Source organism: Lagopus muta, chromosome 3 (assembly GCF_023343835.1).
Source record: "Lagopus muta isolate bLagMut1 chromosome 3, bLagMut1 primary, whole genome shotgun sequence".
NCBI lineage: Eukaryota > Metazoa > Chordata > Aves > Galliformes > Phasianidae > Lagopus > Lagopus muta.
The window spans coordinates 42,585,797-42,605,835 of NC_064435.1; the positions used below are offsets into that span (position 1 = coordinate 42,585,797).

At 39.3% G+C, this 20,039-nt stretch overlaps 1 protein-coding gene across 2 annotated transcripts in view; it reads left to right on the forward strand.

Moving 5' to 3' along the window:
* The first annotated feature begins 642 nt into the window (after positions 1-642).
* The window catches only part of LOC125690752 (ras-related protein Rab-10-like), a 30,621-nt gene continuing 11,224 nt past the window's right edge, over positions 643-20,039 (forward strand). Inside the window, exons 1-4 of one of the 2 annotated variants that reach the window (XM_048939471.1) lie at positions 645-937; positions 7,159-7,219; positions 7,974-8,112; positions 16,713-16,802. In XM_048939471.1, the coding sequence (XP_048795428.1) occupies positions 778-937; positions 7,159-7,219; positions 7,974-8,112; positions 16,713-16,802 (450 nt within the window). In that variant the 5' untranslated portion in view covers positions 645-777. Of the gene's footprint in view, positions 938-7,158; positions 7,220-7,973; positions 8,113-16,712; positions 16,803-20,039 lie in introns of both variants that reach the window. The other variant, XM_048939472.1, reaches the window with a different exon arrangement.

Genomic DNA, 20,039 nt, shown 5'->3' on the forward strand with positions numbered 1-20,039 from the left:
TAGAAACAAGCTGATGCTATCCTTCGGAAATCTGCCACCACAAAGTCCTTTGTGGCTAACCAGTTTCATATTGAGATGCAGGTTTGTATGTGGCTGAGGAGGGAGTGATGGGGCATCTGATAAGAGGACTTCCCTAACTGTGATAAGTGGAACTTGCAAGGTTTTCCACATAGCGTGGCAAATCCGCTGCTCTGTCTATATGAACTGATTGAAGAGCTATTTGAAGGGTTGAAGATGGAAATGTCGTGAGAGTCATTGCAGAGTTAGACAAACATTTGTAAATATCTATTCATACTTTGAATTCAAATTACACCCCATTCCTAAATCCCTCATGTCAGATGAGTTCAGAGTGCGCATCAACAGATGGCTAGGGGACACTGTGGAATTCCACTAAAAACACCAGACACGGCAGATACACGTTCGTTTGGTTTTCATGCCACAGGTCACCGTGACAGTCAATTACAAATCAAAAGTGAAAAAGAGGAAATTCTTCAAGCTTGTTTCCTCTGTCTCTGTTTTTAGCGCTAGGAAGTAAAGAAGAAGCAGACTGCGTATTTCTGTGCTCCTGTGGCCTCCAGCCACTCCGAGCCGCTCCCCGCCGCCGCAGCCCGCCTCAAAAGGGGAAGCCAGCTAGCGAACGGCACGGCCTCGCCCTCTCAGCACGGCCCCGCAGGGCTGGCGGCCCCGCGGGCGGAGGCGGCGCCTACCCCGTGACATCGGGGCGGCCGCGGCGCTGAGGTCCCAGCCCGGCCCGGCCCTTCGTGCCTCCCGCCCGTCATGGCGGTGCCGGGACAGGGCGCGGAGGGGAGGTCGGCGCTGCTTCTGAAAGTCGTGATGGCCGGGGAGTCCTTTGTGGGGAAAACCTCCATCGTGCGGAGGTACACGGAGCCCAACGCGGCTGCCGCCTTCTCCTCCTCCTCCTACCTGCCCACGATCGGTGAGTGCCGGCTCCCCGCGGGCCGGCCCTGCCCGCGCTCTCCCGCAGCCCTGGCTCCGTCCCTCCCGCTCCCCTTTCACTCCTTCTCTCCTTAGGCTGTCCGTGCCTGCCCGGCTTTGCTGCAGGTGCCCGGTGCCAGCGTCGTGTGGGTGCCTGGAGCGGTACTGCCGGGTGGGCTGGCCGGGCTGTGAGGGCGTACGGCAGTGCTCGTGCTTCTGGCTCCAAAAGCGCTTCGCTCCAGCTCCTGTCACTGTGCTTTTCCTGTGCGGAGGCAATTGTTTTGTGTTGTGCTGGTGCTCGTGGCTCCAGCTGGAGGCCTGGCTGTGGCACACCGCTGTGCCTGCAGGGAAAACTGCCTCTACTTCAAAGAGCTCTCGGATTTCAATAAGACTCCCAGTTCCTCTGTCTTTCCTGGCAGAAAGACTCTTGACTTTGTGTTAATGCGTTTTGATGGTGTAAAGTCAAAGATCGTTTGCTATAAGTAGCTACATATGTCCCTGCTGAAGCAGAACCACTGTTCAGTTGGAAATGATCATCCCCATTGAATGCAGAGGATGTAGCATTCCCCATCCAGCACCCCAGCAGCCCTGAGGTGGCGGCCAGCTTTCCACTGCCCCATCCTTTGTTACCCTCAGAATGGAGAGCTGACCCTCAGCATGCATGATACAGACATTTTATGGATTTCTGAGTGGGAAGTCTTCATTTTTTAAGTATATAGAGACTTCCTCACGTCGGGGTTTAAACTGCTTCCCATTCTCCTGAACCTTCTTACAAAGCATCTTCTGAAACCATCACAAACAAAAGCATAGTGAAATGGGTCCTTAAGCAGGCAGTCTATTATGAACTTTAACATGGACTCTCAAGGAAGATCCATGAAAATAAACATCAGCTTTAACAATGCAGTTTGTATTAGAACTTGCATTCCTAGACTTGAGATTATTATTTTGAAACAGATTCTTTTTTACTTTTAATTCAGACGACCATAGAGTCAAAAACTCTGATGTACTGATGACGCTGAGAATATGTTTGTACTGTTGTAGGTTGAAAGAGTTTAAAGAGTAGCAAAGATGAAACTTTTGTGGACCAAACATAACCTCATGTAGTTTTATTACTGTTCCTATTACTGTTCCTATTGAGTGATTTAAAAACTTGTTTAGCATATGGTTATCTGAAATGGAAATTAATACCTCACGTGTCATATTTGTTACTTGCATGTGATCTGAAATACTGCATCCCTCCTACTTCCATTTTACAAAACACGTTAGAGCTTGGTCTCTTAAACTCAATGGGACTGTGGATGATGGTTTCCACAATAGTCATGTTGAAGGTAGAAGTTCTGTGCTCTCAAGGACAGACACAGCTGAGAAAATGGAAGTTTCAGTCTTTGCAGCACAGCTGTGGTCAGTAATGGTGTAAAGGAAGAAGATGCATTGCAACAGATCAGATTTTTTTTAATCATTGTGTCTTATTCCTCTTTGTCGACACTATCAAAATAAATGTTTTCAACTGCATGCCAGTTTCACACAGGCTCAGCCCAGTGAGCCCTATCTGCTGTGCAGCCTATTGAGTGCTCATATGATGCTTTCCCTCTACCTCTTGTCCAGCTGGAACACTTTTAAGAGTAGCGGAAAGCTTATCCAGGCTGTTCAAACATCTGCATTTCCTGACAAAATTGTATGTCACCACCACCATCAGCGGCAAAGGGTCACAGCTAAAGAAGCTGAAAGGTTGTCTTGCGGCTGTGAAGAATCCTGTATTGTCATGACTCACGGGTTTGTGCTACTAGAAAAAATCTGAGTCTTATTGCAGGAAAAAAAAAATCCAGCTAGGCTCCAGTAGTGAAATTTTCTAAATTATGTATTTTATGAAAAAAAAATAGTGTCCACAGTAAATTTTCATTGAAAGCCCTTTATGTGACACTTAAACACTCAAGGATGGGTGCCCTTCCTCCTCCTCAATTATGCAGTTTGGGCAAATTATAAGCAGTTAAAGTTTTCTAATTAAACTTATACGCATCATAAGGCAGATGCATTGCATTGTGAATGGTAGGCTGTAGTAGGCTATAAAGAATAAATGTTTTTGTTTAAACAATGGCATTGCATATAACGCCGCAGGGAAAGTTTATGAACAGAAAAAGCCCTTTTGGATATAAGTGAATAGGATTGTAGGCTCATGATCTCACAGTCTGTAAGGCTTTTATTTTGCTGGACTGTGGTCCCAAAGGCATGTTTTCTGTGGGAAAGTCTGTAGAGGTGTAAATCCTCCCTAACCTACTGTAGGGAACCTGCATTAGCAAGGGGTTGGACTTGATGAACCCCTGAGGTCCATTCCAACCCCTAAAATTCTGTGATCTCTGTGAATACCCCAATACTTACTCAGGAAATAGAATTTGTCAGCAAAAATTAATGATATCCTAGTTGTAATCCTTATCTTAATTTTTTTTGTTTATTTTCTGATTGGATTTCTGCACTCTTTCTTAGCAAGCTATCTTCTCCCATGAGTTGTTTTTCTTAGCAAAACAGTGATTTTTGGTGTTTGTGACCACTCAGATACTACTCATGTTCAGATATTCCTTGATGTGCAGAGGAAAGAAGTGTCTGGTTGAAGTGATGCACCAACATGGTAAGGGTTCAGTGCTGGATAGGAGAATCACAGTTGATACTCGATTCAGGTAAGGTGGCTCTGGGGCCAGAAAAGTGAGTCCCAGCTGTTTCATGGGCTGAAGTCCACCACCAGTCATGAGCACTCACAGCACATCAGTGGATTTCTTTTCACCAGCTGCTGTTAGATGATGAGATCATTACAACAGCAACTTAGTTATTAAGTCTCATGCTTGCCAGGAGCTTCCAGCTCTTCCTTTCAGCTCTGCCCTGGCTATTGCTGTGCAGGACATCTCACCAGGATCTCAGCCTTCTGCCGAATTGCTCAAACTCCCTTTCCATCTGGACAGGAATATTTTTGAGCATTTTGTATCAGGACTATCTCAGCTGTATCAGGGTGAAAAGTGTGTTGTGGTTTTCGTAGAATCATAGTATCTTTTGAGTTGGAGGCACCTTAAAGGTCATGTAGTCTAGTTCCCCTGAAATGAACAGGGACACCCACAGCTGTCATGTTGCTCAGTCATGTTGCTCAGAGCCCTGTCCAGCCTGACCTTGAATGTCTCCGAGGATGAGGCATCCACCATTAATTTGGGCAACTTGTTCCAGTGTCTCACCACCCAAACTGTAAAAAACTTCTTCCTTATGTCCGCACTAAATCTCTCCTCTTTTAGTTTGAAACTGTTACTCCTTGTCCTGTCATCACAGGCTCTGCTAAGGAGTCTGTCCACTTCCCTCTTATAGCCCCCCTTCATATACTGGAGGGCTGCTATCGGGTCTCCACAGAGCCTTCTCTTTTCCAGGCTTAACAGCCGCAGATCTCTCAGCCTGTCCTCATAGGAATGATATTCCATCCCTTGCAACATTTGCGTGGGCCTCCTCTGCACACACTCTAAAAGCTTCCTGTACTGAGGGCTCCACATCTGGATGCAGTACTCCAGGTGAGGCCTCACCAGCACAGAACAGAGGGGCAGGATCACCTCCCTCACCCTGCTGGCCACGCTTCTTTTGATGCAGCCCAGGATACAGTCGACTTTCTGAGCTGTGAGGGCACACTGCTGGGTCATGTCCAGCTTACCACCCACCAGTACCTCAAGTCCTTTTTTTCAGGCCTGTGCTCCTTCCTTACATCGCCCAAGTTGTACTAATAGCAGGGGCTGCCACGACCCAGCTGCAAGACCTTGCACTTCGATTTATTGAACCTCTTTAGGTTCATCAGAGCCCACTGTTTAGTAGGCAGGCTGCACAAAACCTCTTGGAAGAGGACTTCTGTAGAAGATCAGAGACTGTTTCATAGATATTGAGGGAGGGGATGGGCAATTCACAACTGAATTCCTATATGGCTGACTATTTTAATGCTTCTTAGGCCTTGCTGTATTTAAAGTGCTTCAGTCCTCATGTGGGCATACATAATATTTTAAGTATAAAGAAAATAAATTAATGTCATGGTTATAAAACTTGGACATAACAACTAGAATTTGAGTTTTTACCCAGTGTACCCATTCTTTGTATAATTTGACAGGTTAAGAGAAGCAAGTACAAGCTTGCATTCAAATTACGTTTATCTCAAGAGCAGTAATCAATGCTAGCATTGTTATGTTGTTCATCTTACATAGTACATGGGCTTAAATGCATCTGAAATCTGTGAGCTGTCTCTTTGGCATTGTATTTCTCATTTTTCTTTTTTGTCTTTTCAATTTGCTAAGTTTGCATGAAATTTCATATAAAGACATGAACAATTCATGCATGCAGAACGTATCGACTTCTGTTTTTCACTAACATTCATTGACCTTCTAGGTCAATAAATTTTGAAGTTGACTTAAGAAGTCAATATGCCTTATTTTAATTTAGATTAAGGTTTAGCCTGATTCAGCACTCTGCTTCCCTTCTTATAAACAAAAAAAAGCTTATATCAATTTATTATTAAAATGTACATCAAATCAGAACTGTTTCCTATAGGGCTGGGGATCCCTCGCTGGAATATAGTTTTTCTCTGTGTTCCCAATGCATCGTTTGAAATTGACATTCCAGCCTTCCAGTGCTTGCTTGGTCCCTCTCAAGTGCTCTGATATCAATTGTAGAAAGCTATGCAGATAATTAAACAAAACTGTGCGAATTTCAGGAGCAAATGTTTTCCATAATGTTCAAATCTCAACTTACACGAGCACACAGGCAAATCTGGCTTAAACTTCATTTCCAGCTAACATTCTTCATTCCATCAAGGAAGCTTTGTGTGATATTAATTACAGACACCGATTATATAATTTCATCTTCCCTTGTCATTGAAGCTTCAGTAAAAATTCATCAAATGAAGGACATGATTATCATAATAATTTTAAACTCTTTTACCACATATACCCAAAAATGTTATTACCCTTGGAATCTTGTATGAGAGCACATACTTTTCAACATTTTGCACGCAATACATTCAGAAATTAAAAAAAAAAAAAAAAAAAAAAGGAAGGGAAAGTATTTTTCATTGCATTTTTATTTTGTTGCCAGCAAAAGCCATTTAGCAGTAACACTGCTTTTTCAGTTTCGGTAGTTGTTTCGAATGGCATCATTATGGGTGACAAGCTGTCCTGAAGTTCTGTGGCTGTACTTTGACCTTGTGGATTCTTGACCATGGGGAAGGCTGTGCTACCTGCTATGGCAATGATACCTTACCTTTACTTAACGTAGCTGACAGAAATAACCTTCATAAATTGTAGGGGGAAAATCTGAGCAGGGAAACCAGTAAAAAGTATTTCAAAAGTATTTCAAATATTCAGCAGTAGAGTAATTGGAGAGGAGCATTGTTCCTCTAAGGCAGCAGTGATAGCATGCAGATTCCAGCCTTATTTTGGAGCTGCAACAGCCTACAAATCCAGGAATCATTTACCACAACTGGAATAGTAACTGGATAGTAGAGTAGATGAGAACACTACAAATAGTAAGAAGTGTCTTTAAGGAAAGATGTGTAATGTATGTAGAGACAATGTATGGCACTGTTTTAAAGTGCTAATGCCTGATTTTAGCATTAACACCCTGTATTTGGGATAAAGAGAGATTAAGACTGTAGAGACAGATGTTGTTGATTTGAATGAATTTCAGTGTATGCTCATCTTTGCATTTAATTAATACAGCTAATTTCTGTTCCTGTTCATGCTACCATAGATTATTTTTTTTAGGAATTTGTAAGTAAAAACAGAAGAATGGCACTTTGCATGTAACAGCTTTGTAAGCACTTATTGCTAACTATAGCTGTTCTGTGATGAAACTGGAAAGAACTGAAATCACCACTGCATTTGCCTAGTATTAATGCGCCCAACCCATAAGGCTGCTGTCCTGCCACATGCCTATTAATGGAATATGTACATGTACACGTAGTGTCAGAATATCTTTTGCTTTGACAAGCCCATCCATTGCTTTTATTGTAATGTATTGACACACAACCGTTTTCACCACTGAATAATTTTCTTTCTTACTTCCATTTTGAATGCGTATGGTTCCTTATTCTTTGTTTGATATGATTCCTTTTCATTTTCTGTCTCAAACTGCACGATAACTAGAGTTGAGAAACATTCTTCAAATGGAAATCCGTGCTATTATCAGAAATGTTACAGATTTTCTTCTTTCTTCTAGGCATTGATTTTAAAGTGAAGTGTATAACACTGAGTGGTAAAAGAGTGAAACTTCAAATATGGTAAGTTTTAATCTATGTCACAAATGAAAGCCAACTAATGTACATTACAACTTGAAAAAATCTCATCTGTTTTTAATCGCATGCCTTTGTAAAGCACAACTATTATGTTGTAGGTCATTTTAAAATTTGAGTTTAGTAAGTTAAAAAGAAAATTGTTACTAGGCCGCTTTAACAAAATTCTACTTTTGCAGCATGCAAACAATGCAGATCTACAAACCACATTAAGTATTTTTAATTGTATCAGAACACTGTGGAAGTGAGAAAGCAAGAAAATTCTGTATTTCATTAATGAACAAGTGCATATTCAAAAGACTGCCAAGAGAAAACTATTTTGATGGATCTTTGAGAACCTACACTATTTTTGTTTGTTTGTTTTGAAGCTTTTTGAAAGGGTATTTAGGAATGCTGACAGCCATGTCTACAGGCATCCCATACAGAAGATTACCTATATTTACAAGTATCTAACATCTTGAGAAGTAAGTGTACATGAATTCACCAACCAGTATTAGACCTTAAGTTGCTCCACCTCAGGTTTTGGTACAAAAATCTTGAAGGCTTGTTGGCAGCTTTCTTAAAGCATAATTGCAGATGGAATCTCTGCATCCTCTTACATTGTGTCTTTTTCCCCAAACTTATCTTCCACCTAAACCGGCTTCCTGTCTGTGTCACAGTTTACAGAATGCTACCATTCTACAGTTTGTTCATTGGTATCAAATTTATTTCTTTATTGGGGACTTTTTGTGATTTCTTTCAGGGATACTGCGGGCCAGGAACGATTCCATACACTCAGTACAAGCTATTTTCGTGGAGCACAAGGCTTTGTTCTTGTATATGACATCACAAATCTGGACAGTTTTCAAGGTGTAACAAGCTGGATGAAAGACATACATGAGGTAAATAAATCTAACAGTGGTCGATCTTTTAATGAAGGTAATCAGTGAGTTAATGCAGTTTATGTTTTAAGTGACTGCATGAAATTTATCATTATTCCTTGAGCTGTAAGTTCCTAACCACGATTTCTTACTTTTAACTCAGCATATAGTATGATAGTAGGATTACTGTTATGTGAAACTGAAAGACTGCGTAGATTATCCAGAACAAGCCCTTACTGATGCAGGAGTGCTTTTTTGAAATAAATTGAAAATAAATCTCTTAATCCAGTTTTGCACATACTGAGTTAAAGTGCTTTTGTCACCAGCGTGACCGTTCATAACACCAACAAGCCAATCTCCATGAGCTCATCCAAGGATTTTAACTAGCTTCAGTGTCAAAATTAACCAGTGATTTCCCATTCCTAATTCCATTATTTTTGCATAGTTGCTTCATCCCAAAAAATCAAATTAAACAAATCAAATGAAAGATCTTATTTCCCCTTTCTGGATATTCCCTTTCAGAGGATGGTTTCAAGGTGGAGAAACTGACAAAAAGGACCGTCGTTTTTTGGTGGCTTAGCTCAGCTACCTGTAGCACTGCAGCCAGGGAAACATGGTTTCAGGTGACATAGGAAGTGATTCAACAGTATGTGGCTGCCAGACAAGGTGTTAGTTCCCACCTACTTTGTCCTGGGTCTGAATATTTTCTCCTGCTCTGCTTCTGGAGCCTGTCAGATCTCCCAGAGCTTCACTGCACCTCTCTAACGTGGTGGAAAATTAACAGCCAAAACGGTTGGGTAGGTTTCCACTGCATTACTGGGTTTATGAGGTTCACAGAAAGGTCTGACAGATATTAGACTTGGCATAAGGTAAGCGGGAGGAACAAGAAGGCCAGGAGAATAATGTGTGGGAACAATGTGAGGAAGGAACTGAGGAGGGAGGAGCTGACAAGCCTTCAGGCATCAGGTCCTTGAGCTGATCGTAACCCAGTATGCTGAGCCTGTATTACTCAGTCCCTCTTGATATGTTTGCCATTGGATAGAGACAGGTCCATTTTCTAAGTAATAACATGAAAATTTGTAGTTACTATGATTGTGTATGATTCCAAATAAGATAATGCTTGTTGTTGATTAAAATCAAAAAAACATGCAGACAGGTGTTTGGTTTTTTTTAACAATACAACCTCCTCTGTGACTTGGTAGGAGTATGATGTAATGATTGGAAGAGCCCATTTCAGAAAGCAGGTTCAGAAAAAAAAACATCAAATTGAATCCTTTTTTCTTGTTACCCATTCAGTATGCAGATGAATTAATGAATAACACACAGTCATATATCCAATAATATATACTTAGGATATTAATGCTGTTGGTAAGACATTGCATATACATTACTTCAGTATGAAGAACATTACTATGGTAATGTAGTGCATCATTATCCCTGACCTTACAGCTATCTTGGAAGTCTTAGTGTCAACAGAGCGTAACTTCAATAATGTGCTACAAAGGAAACCTGATGATAAAATATTCTTACTGGCTTGTCTGAATGCACTTCAACCTAAAACACGTGTTTTATCATTTTGTTAAGAAAAGTGCATGCCCTTCTGTCAGGCAAACAAGTCGTAGAATCATAGAATCACAAGGTTAAAAAGGACCTACAAGATCATCTAGTCCAACTGTCCTCCCATTACCGTTGCTACCACAAGCTTGTGGTACGGTTTCATGATTAGCTACAATTTAACTCAGCACTCAGCATGATAGTAGCTGAAAGTGTAGATTACCCATGTATATCCCCTGAGATGATATATATACATATGTAGTATGTATATGTATATACATAGTTATATTCTGAAAGTAATGCCTCCTACTTATTTCCATGGAAATAACAGATAGAAAGAATGCAGTAGCACTATTCAATAAAGCAAGTATTCAGCTACTGTAGGGGAACTGTTAGGTCATAACCTGAACTGATGATAGAGCACCTGGTGAAAGGGGTGGCTGGCCCAGGAAGCACAGGTGCAAACATTTTACCTGCATTTCCCATGTGACCAGAAGGGGGTTTATGGCTCTCCCCTCCCTCCCCCCTTCCTCCTAGGCTCATTTAAGGGCTATGCTCTGAATGGAGAACATTTCATGGATAAAGGTTGCTTTTTTTAAGAGTGTTTTACAGCCAGAGATCCTCGTCACTAGCTGAGTGAGTCATTTTTTTTTTCCTTGTGTATGACTATTTGTATACCTAACAGTACTTTACCTTGTATTGCAGAGAACTTGTCAGAAGCAGTTTTGCTGCTTCGTAAGATAGATAGCTAGCTACAAAACACTGTTTTTTGACAGTTGCCACCACTAGCTCTGCATTTTCAGCAGTGATGAGCAAGATTCTGATGTCATGCTCATAAAAATCTGCGCCAGTGGAGGTGACCCACCATCACCACTGCTGAAACACACCACACACCACCTCACTGTGCTCACATCCACTGTTGGCTCTCCAAAAATACTCAGCGTCGGTGAATATCAGTAGGTGCAATTTTTTCCCCTTGCAGGACTTCAGTGACGCATTATTGCTTCATACACATTTCTGTATCGGTTGCTATTTTGTCAGACTGCTCCTCTTCTGCTGTCTGTCAGATGGTAACAAAATGTGACAGAATATTGATGGGGAACTTTGATCTCTGATGTCATGGGCCAATATAATAAAATAGGAGGTGTTACTTTTGGAGCAGCCCACACACGTATCATATGAAATATAGCCCTGACTTCATGCAGTCATTGGAGGGGTCATTTTTGTCCTATCATCTTTAATTACAAAAATGGAATGGTTGAGTCGCTGGGCTACTACGTGCAAGCATAAACATGCTACAGCTGGGCTATGAGGCTGGGATGGAGGGAAGGATGGGACTGGCCCTTGTGGCCACAGTGCTGAAGAGGCTTAGATTAAATCAGCATAACTCAATCAGGAAATCATACCTGCATGACCCGTTTTTCTGTTTTTGGTGCTTAAAAGCTTCCATGTAAGAATACTCAAGTTATTGATACTAGATTTGTTTAATCTTTCTGCCTGAAAGTACTACCTTAGTTTAAAATATTAAAAACATGCAGAAATACTCAATTTAGGCAATTTCTAGGAATGTAAATTGCATGATTGATTGTACCAATCTCAAAGCTAGCAATTAGTGAATGTTGTAATGAAGCTAGATAATAATAAAAAATTTAATTTAGGCCAAGTGTGATATCAATTTCTGAAGTGTCTTGGTGAAAATATATGGGACCATTCATTGCAAAAGAAGTGTTTTTAAGCAATAACTGTTAAAACACAGGGCGTATCATGAAAATTAATTACTTGCTTCAGGATGGTGATGTTCCCTGCATTTGCTTTGATCTGTAAATGCAAACCAGTATTTCATACCCCAGAAATGACCAATATTAGAGTGGCTGCTGTTACAGCACCCTTAAAAATGTGCAAGGGTTTAAAAAAAAAATAAGTCAAGAAAGGAAACAGAGACCAGTTTTATTAAATGCCAGACTGATGAAGTTTACACCTGAACCAATCAAACAGGATTTTTTTAAACGAGTCAGTAATTACACTGCACTTTCTTCTTTTAATTCCATACACAGAGGTTTTAAATGGAAAAAATTTTAAAAAATCTCTTCAGTGCAAAAGCTGTTGCTATTTTCAACTGTTGGAAAAATCTTAGCAATTCACCATTCCTAGAAAATCCATTGATTTCTTAAAAACTTGCTAGTTTTTAATGCTTAGTGCTATGAGATTGCCAGTAATGTTCTCATAAGGTAAGGGGGAGGAACTAATTGAAATATGAAGAATATATTTTAATTATTTTAAATGTGGAATACAGCTCTTTCCTATTAAAAATGAATTATTAAGGATGTTCAAGACAGAAATACATGGTAGCAGATACCTTATTCTACCACTTGTATTCAGCATTAGAAGAAACTAATAGGATTGTTTATAAAAATGCTTACTAGAAAAATACACTTTCAGCTGAGTATCTTAGGACTTCATTGACAAATCCAATACAGGTTTATTAGATTCATAATGCACTCATTAGGAGCACAATTGCTGTAGGAAAATTATTATAGAGCCTGAAGCTGTTCATTATTCATAGGTGATCTCTTATTTATTAAGGTGTCCCTCTTGTCTGTTAGCATGGTTTTTAGCTATTGAATGCAGCTGTTCTGAAAGGCTGATCCTGTTTGGCCATTAAAAATCAAATGCAATTAACCATGTGCCAAATCAGCTGCAGAAAGCAGTTCTTTCCAACTTGTGTTGAGGAAGCTTACATACTGGCAAAAAAATTTTATGTGGTAGTGGTCAAATGCAGAAAGAGGCACAAGAGAGGATGTGGATCTCCACCCATGAAGATGCTGAAAACTCAGTTCAGCAAGGCCTTGAGCAACTGTCATAACTTTAAAGTTGGCCCTACTTTGAGCACAGAGTTAGACCAGATGACTTCCGTAAGTCCTTGCTAACCTAAATCCTCACATGATTCACACATGGTGTCTTGATCACCGGAAGCTAACATAGATGAGAGGCTGTAGATGCTTTTCAAATTCATTGGGCTGGTTTTCGTTGTGCTAATATGGCCATGAAGCTGGCATTATGATATCCTAATGATTACCACCATGCTGGAAATTTTCTGCAAGCACTTGCTGACGTAATGTACTGCTGTGGAATATATTAGCTTTCTTGTGGTTTCTATAAGAAGTGACCCGTTAACCAGGGTATTAAATGTTACTGCTTATTTTGCATTGTGCCATTTTCTGCTTCTGTGCAATTCAGTGTAGCTGAGAGTTGGGATCTGTGACAGTATTTCTGCATTATGCTTAAATAAAAGCACTACAGCAAAGTGCTTTGCAAATATAAATTAATCTGACTTCAAACTGTTCTGAGTTTTAATTTCTCAGATGGGAAAGCTTGGTGCGAGAAGGATTGAATTGTTCCAATTCATAGGTGGGTTTTATTGTTAGCACTTTTAGTGGACCTGAAAATTTCTTGTCCTTGTCACCTTACTAAATTGGTATGTCTCTAAACCCAGATTTGTTTGAGGATAAATTGTTCTAATCAAGTGAAAGTTTACTAAGAGACAAACAAATTCCATCACTTGTACAATTCCACTGAAGTCCTGGAAACAAGACATTTGTAGTTGAGATCTTAATGTGGCTATTGGAAAAGTACCTGGAAAAGTACATTGGAAAAGTATATCTGTGAGAATCATGTATGAATGCTACACGTGATGCTGTGGGGACAAGGTATTCCTAACATATTATTCTTGATGAGTACAAAGGATGCATTTCTGGTGTCATTGTCTAGCGAGCCAGAGGAGGAAACTTCCAGGCTTTGTGACCTTCTCCAGCTTTGCCTTTATCTCGCAATATGCCAATATGTATTTCTATCTCATCTTTGTTTCTGAAAAATAATGCTGCACTTTTCCCTCTACTACAGTCATTAGATTTCGTAGCATTAAAATAGCATATTTATCAGACTTGCATTCTCAGGTTCACCATTTGCACCCCAAAACAAACTTCTGTTCCCATTTCAAATGTAATCAGTGATCATAAAAATAGCGTGGCCCTGAATAACTGTGCTGTGGAAATATGGTGGAAGGCAAGGTGGTGTTTCTGGAGGAGAACCTCACTTCACTGAATGAGTTTTATACAAGGAAGGGTCTGGAGCCTATGGTGCTGCTCCCTCATGTGGCCACCCGTCACAGCAGTCCAGCAGCGAGCCCAAACCTGATGGATCCAAACTCCACCAAACTGCTCAACAAATATGGGCAGCCCCAAGGAATTTCACGACTTCCACTTTTCTAGGGGAAAGACAAAAAAAGTATAGAGCTGATATTGCCGTTTTGGAAATTTTCCATAAAGATGGGTTAGGTTTTCTCTTTTTATAGGAAGCTTCAGTAAAATGTGGACTTTAAAGGTTAAAAGCAGAGTAAACTCAGGAAAGTAACCAAAACTCTGATGTACTTTTGAGAGATATCAAGGCAAAACGTTTTCCTTATTTTTATTCCCAGTGTTCAATGAAATGTACTTTTTTTTTCCCCTTTTTGCCTTGATTACATTTTTATACTTTTACATGACATGGGAAAAATGTTTCCTGACTCTGTTAGCTTGGTGAATGCTGGAGTACCTAATAGCATCTTAACGACTGTAAAATAATCATCTTTTTTTTAGCCATAGATTCAGCGTTTGGAAGGCTTATTTCTGAGCTATAAATAAAAGAGGATGGAAATACACAATCAGCTTTTAGAAGCAGTGAACAGCCATATTTTTGGCCCAGTTGAATCAGTGTACCTCTGCAGTTTTTATGCCAGCTGAGTATATGGTCAGACTTGTGCATAGTCATGCTGAGTTAATCTTTTAAGAGCTCACCTGCAGAATCAGTTTTCAGAATGAAGGTCATTTTGTGTATATCCTTTAGTTTTCTAAAAAGAAGAAACTAAATTTAACATCTTAGAAATCCAATTAAAGTGGAAACTAATTATTAAATTTTATTAATGTATGAATATATATTTACTGAAAGGCAAGGTGTCTCTAGCCTTTAAATTTTGTTAGTATTTGAAGTAGTGTAGAAGGAACATTCCTGCTTCAAAAATTCTTGCTCTTTGTGCAGAAATAAATTTGCAGTATGAATTTCATCTTTTTGTACAGAAAGGATGCCACTATTTCCCTTTGACATTTCACTTCAGAGTAAAGTCAGATGTCGCTGGTGAAGCCCTTCTGCTACATACAACAGTCTTTCAAATAAATTGTTGACTGCGTGATCAGATTAAATTGTCTATTTACTCTATTTTAAGGACTGATGTGTGTGTATATACATATATATGTGTGTGTGTGTGTGTGTGTGTGTGTGTATCTATTGATGTAGGAGGACCACTGACCTTAATGGGTAAAGCTCCACTGCATTTTGATCTATTAATCCAGGTTAGACTGATTGATTATTTCAGGCCTGTACTTTATACTCTTATGATGAGCTTACTTCATTTTAATACTACATTATCTTGAACATCAGCTGTGGTTATAAAATGAGATTAGCTGACTCTAAAATGAGAGTGGATTAAAAAAATGAAATGGTGTTCCTTAATAATAAATTGTGCCTGCTGCTGTACTCCTCAAATGAAGCAAGTAGTTGTGAAAGAGCAAACAGACTAAAAATAATGATTCTGTCATCCCTTAGTGAATAGAGATCTTTCCTTCAATTTCTCTGAAAGGAGATACTTGTGTCCACGTGCATCTGTGTGTGCTCTGGGGAACTGACGTGTCTTCACCTGAGTTTGTACAGATTCTCAGAATCAGGTTTGAGGTGTTGAAGTTGTTCAGTCATAGCACAGGTGACAGCAGAGCAGTGACTCGCAGCCTGGCCAGCCTGGCCTGCTTCTGCAGCTGTAGTGATGAATTATCAGTGTGCTTTTTTTTTTTTTCTGAGTTTGTTTTGGGTTTCTTTTTTTTCTGAGAAGAGGCATCTTCTGTCATATTCTGTGATATTGAATAGGTAGATGTGTTTGTGCATGTCTCTCCCCAGAAAACTTTTGAAGATATGAGGTAGCTTTAATTCTCTCTGGAAGAGATATAGAGAGACCCTACGGCTTGATTGGTGTTATAAAAATTAAGACTTTATTGGAGACCAGAGATTTCATCAGCAGCATTGCAGAGAGATCAGCAGCCTTAGATCAAACCTTCTGAGTCATCAGAGAAGCTGTGTGAGCATTTGCTTTCAAAGTACATTGTGGAAACAGATTATATTTGAGTTACTCGTCTCTAGACACGGACATTTTTTCCATTTAGGCTTCAAAAGTGGTTTTAAATACTATGTTTTTAACAGCAAACGTCAGTTTGCAATTTCCACTGTTCCATTTCCTTGTCATGATTGCAGTCATCTATAGTTACAATAGCTTATCTTAAAATAACACTGATGTAAAGCATCCAGTGCATTTCACAGTCATCCTGTATGTAACTGGATTAGTGGAACGAAGGATGGAGACAAGGTCAGAATGCTAGCATTTTTCCTCCTTTTGAAGTCAATGAGGTTTTTAAAATTTTACTTCATTAAAAAATATATTGCCTTCTTCCAAGTGTCTCGGAATAATCCAACTTTTATGCTGAGATTGAGCACTTGGACTGTAATTTTGCTGTCTGTGTGCAAAAGTGAAGTATGGAGAGGTACTCTTTCAGGTGTAGCAAATTCCTTAGTTTTTTCTTTTCAGTGCTGGATGCAGACCTGACTAACGTGCTAATCCATAATCTCATTACTTCAGGGAGGGCAGCGTCTGTGACTTTGGAGCATTTCCAGTCACTTTGAAGCCTCAACATCAAGCATTCATCAGAAGATGAAACCCATGCACCATATACTTTATTCCTCACGAAGGGTGTTCCAAATTATACCTTTTACTTTTAAGTGGCTTTTTCTTGCTCTTTGCAGTCCTCCCATTTTTCTCAGGATCTTGGTAACTGATGAAAAACATTTCTACAGATGAAAAGGTCAAGAGGAAACATAGCCTTTACTTTCAAGGGAATTGTGTTGATGGTTTGTGTGAGTTTAAGTTATGTTGTTTGATATATATATATTTTTTGTTAACTTGATACTTATTAATGCTGGTCCTCTTTTAGAAAGCAGGTGATGAAGTGGACATAGTACTGCTGGGCAACAAGTGTGATAAGGAATCAGAACGTGTAGTTCCAAAACATAAAGGAGAAAAGGTACCATTAATCACTGATGCTTTCTTTGGGTTCTCCTGAGCGTGTGTGACTATGAGCTGTTCACCTGACAATGAAAAAAGGCTCCTGAATTCCAAAAATTCTGTTAGGAATTGCTCCAAAAGAACAGTGGTTTTGTTTGTTTGTTTTTAGCATATAAACAGAAATACATTAAATAATGCCTGGCTGCTCTCTTCAGAGTACTGATTTTTATTTTGAAAGTTAAAATGATCTTAAATAGTTTCAGGCATTATAATTATTTTTCAAATTATAATTTCAAGTATTTTAAAATCTGCATTTTCAGAGCACTGTTCTAGTATGAAGTGCTAGCATATAATACATGGCACTTTTTGCATCACTTTAGGATACCTGATGGCACTCATCAATGACTTTTTTTTTTTTTTTTTTTGCAACAGCCTAACCATATAGAACTATTGTGGCAGCTTGCACATTGTGATCTTAATTATCTATAAGTAATCCTGAAGAACAGTGGACATGTACATTTTGGGGACATCCAGGTCCTCTAGTTGAAACCATAGGTTACGCAGCTGAGGCTACAGTAGAAATTAGACTATAGAAGAAGAACTAGTGTTAAGTGAGGAGTACTGTTTTAAAGGCAAATATTACCATCACTGAAAACCTGAGGAAATCCAGGAGCCATTCAATGGAAGAAGAAATCGTGATACTGATTAAATGTCACAATTGACATTTAGATTGTGCAGACTGTGTGTGTGGTGCTCCGGAAACAATGCCTCCTATATTATTATACTGGGCCATAATGCCAGAGGCAGATGTTGGTGGTATGGCAGTAGAGGTTGTTTCCTCGCCAGTATTCCATTATGTTTTGTTGCTATGATGGCTGATGGCAGCAGAGGGGCAGTGTGACGAATGGTGTTTGACAAGGGAGTGTTTATGAAGCAAAGGTTGAATTCCTCCACGTAGAGAAAAATGGCACTCATTGGCCTTCATCGGCAGTTGCTGAATGTTCACAGAGCCCAAACAGTGGATGTGAGCACAGTGAAGGTGATGTGGGTGATGCATTTTGGCAGCAGTGACAGCAGTGTGAAAGATAAGCCATGTTCAGGATGGACATGCAGATTTTTAGTGTGTGGCATGCAGGCTGGTTTTCATCACTCAAAAAAATGCACAACTAAGCATGGCACCTCTTTTGAAAAACGGGAAAAATAATCTTGGAATGAGCCCTTCAGGTATGCAGTCAGATAGTTGAGTCAGGCACATTATACTGTGTTTGAGGATTAGCATGCTGATCATTTCTTTCTGATTATATAAGTACAGATCAGGAAAATTTTAAAAGTAGCATGCGGTGGGTTTTAATCTGTATCTGAATCTGAGTTTCTAAAAGATGCTCGAACTAAAATGTAATGTGTATGTGTACATGGAAAAAGGTTGCTGAAAGATACAGGTATAGTTTCACTCAAAGGATATACTATCAGAAATCTGAATACTCACTGGACACGTGTGCACAAGAGGGCAGTATTAGGGTTTTGCATGTGGTATTAACAGTGACATTTTATGCATCCTTAATCACAATCAAAGCTTCTCTTTATGTAGTTGTCTTTTTTATTTTATTTTTTGAGGAACAAGTCTTCACCTCTTTACCAATGAGTCTGCCTTCTAGATTTCTTCTGTGTTCTGAGACAACTCCTCAGTTACACTGTTTTGTTCTTTAATGTGATTTTGAAATGCCAAAGAATCTTACTGAGACGGCTGGAGAAAGATTGCATTAGCAGAGAGTGAGCTAATAATCTCATAATCTCACTTTGAAGATGAAAATATCCATATTAAAAAGAAAAATGGTTTACAGCAAACTCTGCCACATAATAATTAATTCCATGGTACCCTGTGAATATAAGCTGTGAGTATTGTTCTGCTCAGAGTCTTGCAAGGAAGATCAAAGGATTTTCTGGGAATCTTACTGTGTATATTGGCATTTCTATAGTAATCTGTTGTAACTGAGCAGCCATGATATGCCAGTATATAAACTAAAACAAAGAAATTACTAAAAAAAATTGTAATTGCATCATTTTGATTGCTCATTTTAACTCTGCAAGGGATTTTTTTGTATTAATAATTTGAAATGTTTGAACTCAGCCTTTATGAGCTCCTCCGCTCCTCTCTCCCCAAATCAATATATAAATGTATTACTTACTGAAAAATAAGTATAAATATTGAAGATTATATGGCATTTTAGAATGTGTCCATTTTCCTCTTGTCACATCTTTCTAACAGAAATAGTCAAATAAAATGTTGGCTTTTGTTCGTTTTCCTTTTCTCATCTTCGCTTGCTTGACTTTACAACTTAGATTACGTCTACAGTATGACTGAAAAAGCACTCCACAGTGATGCGGTGCTAGGAATATTCCAGATACATCTCTCTGATTCTACACTACGGAACCATAGCAGGATTTTTAGGAAATAGTGTATTTTGAGATAAAAACATTAGAATAAAACTGTGCTTTGGAAAAGATTATGGCGTTATTTATTTTCTTATTGTAAGAAAGATATAATCTTATTTCATGTGAGCTCTCCAACAGTTCTCAAGGATGATATAAAATTTCCAAGTAGCATTATTGCCTTCAGTTTGTACGTGTATGTATTTTATTTACAGGTATACACAACACACAGGTTCCCAAAGGCAAGAAAAAATATTCTTTGAATGTGCCTTTCCAGTTTCTTTGAGGTGAATTAGATAAAGCTGTGCTCATACTTACAACTGCATTAACACTGATTTTATTATTTTTTTCATCTATCCAAACTTGGAGATAACTTGCTTGCCACAATATTTACCAGTCTGCAAAGTGAATTTAAATAGTACGTATATTAATACATATATTTCCGGAGCTTTCCTCATTGGAGATACTCAAAAGCTGCCTGGGCATGGTCCTGGGCAACCTGCTTTGGGTGTCCCAGCTTGAGCAGGGGTTGAATCAGGTGGACACACAGGTTCTTGTCAACTAGTCCATGATTCTGTGATTAATATTCTTTGTCCAACATCGTGCACAGATGGAGAAAATAAGAGTGCATTGATAGATGTATTTGACAACCTCAGAAGGCTCATGTACTTAATGTTATTTTTTTTCTTTTGTGTTGGTCTTTACATTGGACCTTCTTCCCAGACTTCTTTGTGTACTGGTGGGGCTTAGAGAGGAAGCAGATCAGCCATCAGCAGGAGAGCACGGGGTTAGAAACTGCTTAGGAAAGTTGAGTTTGTCTGTGGCA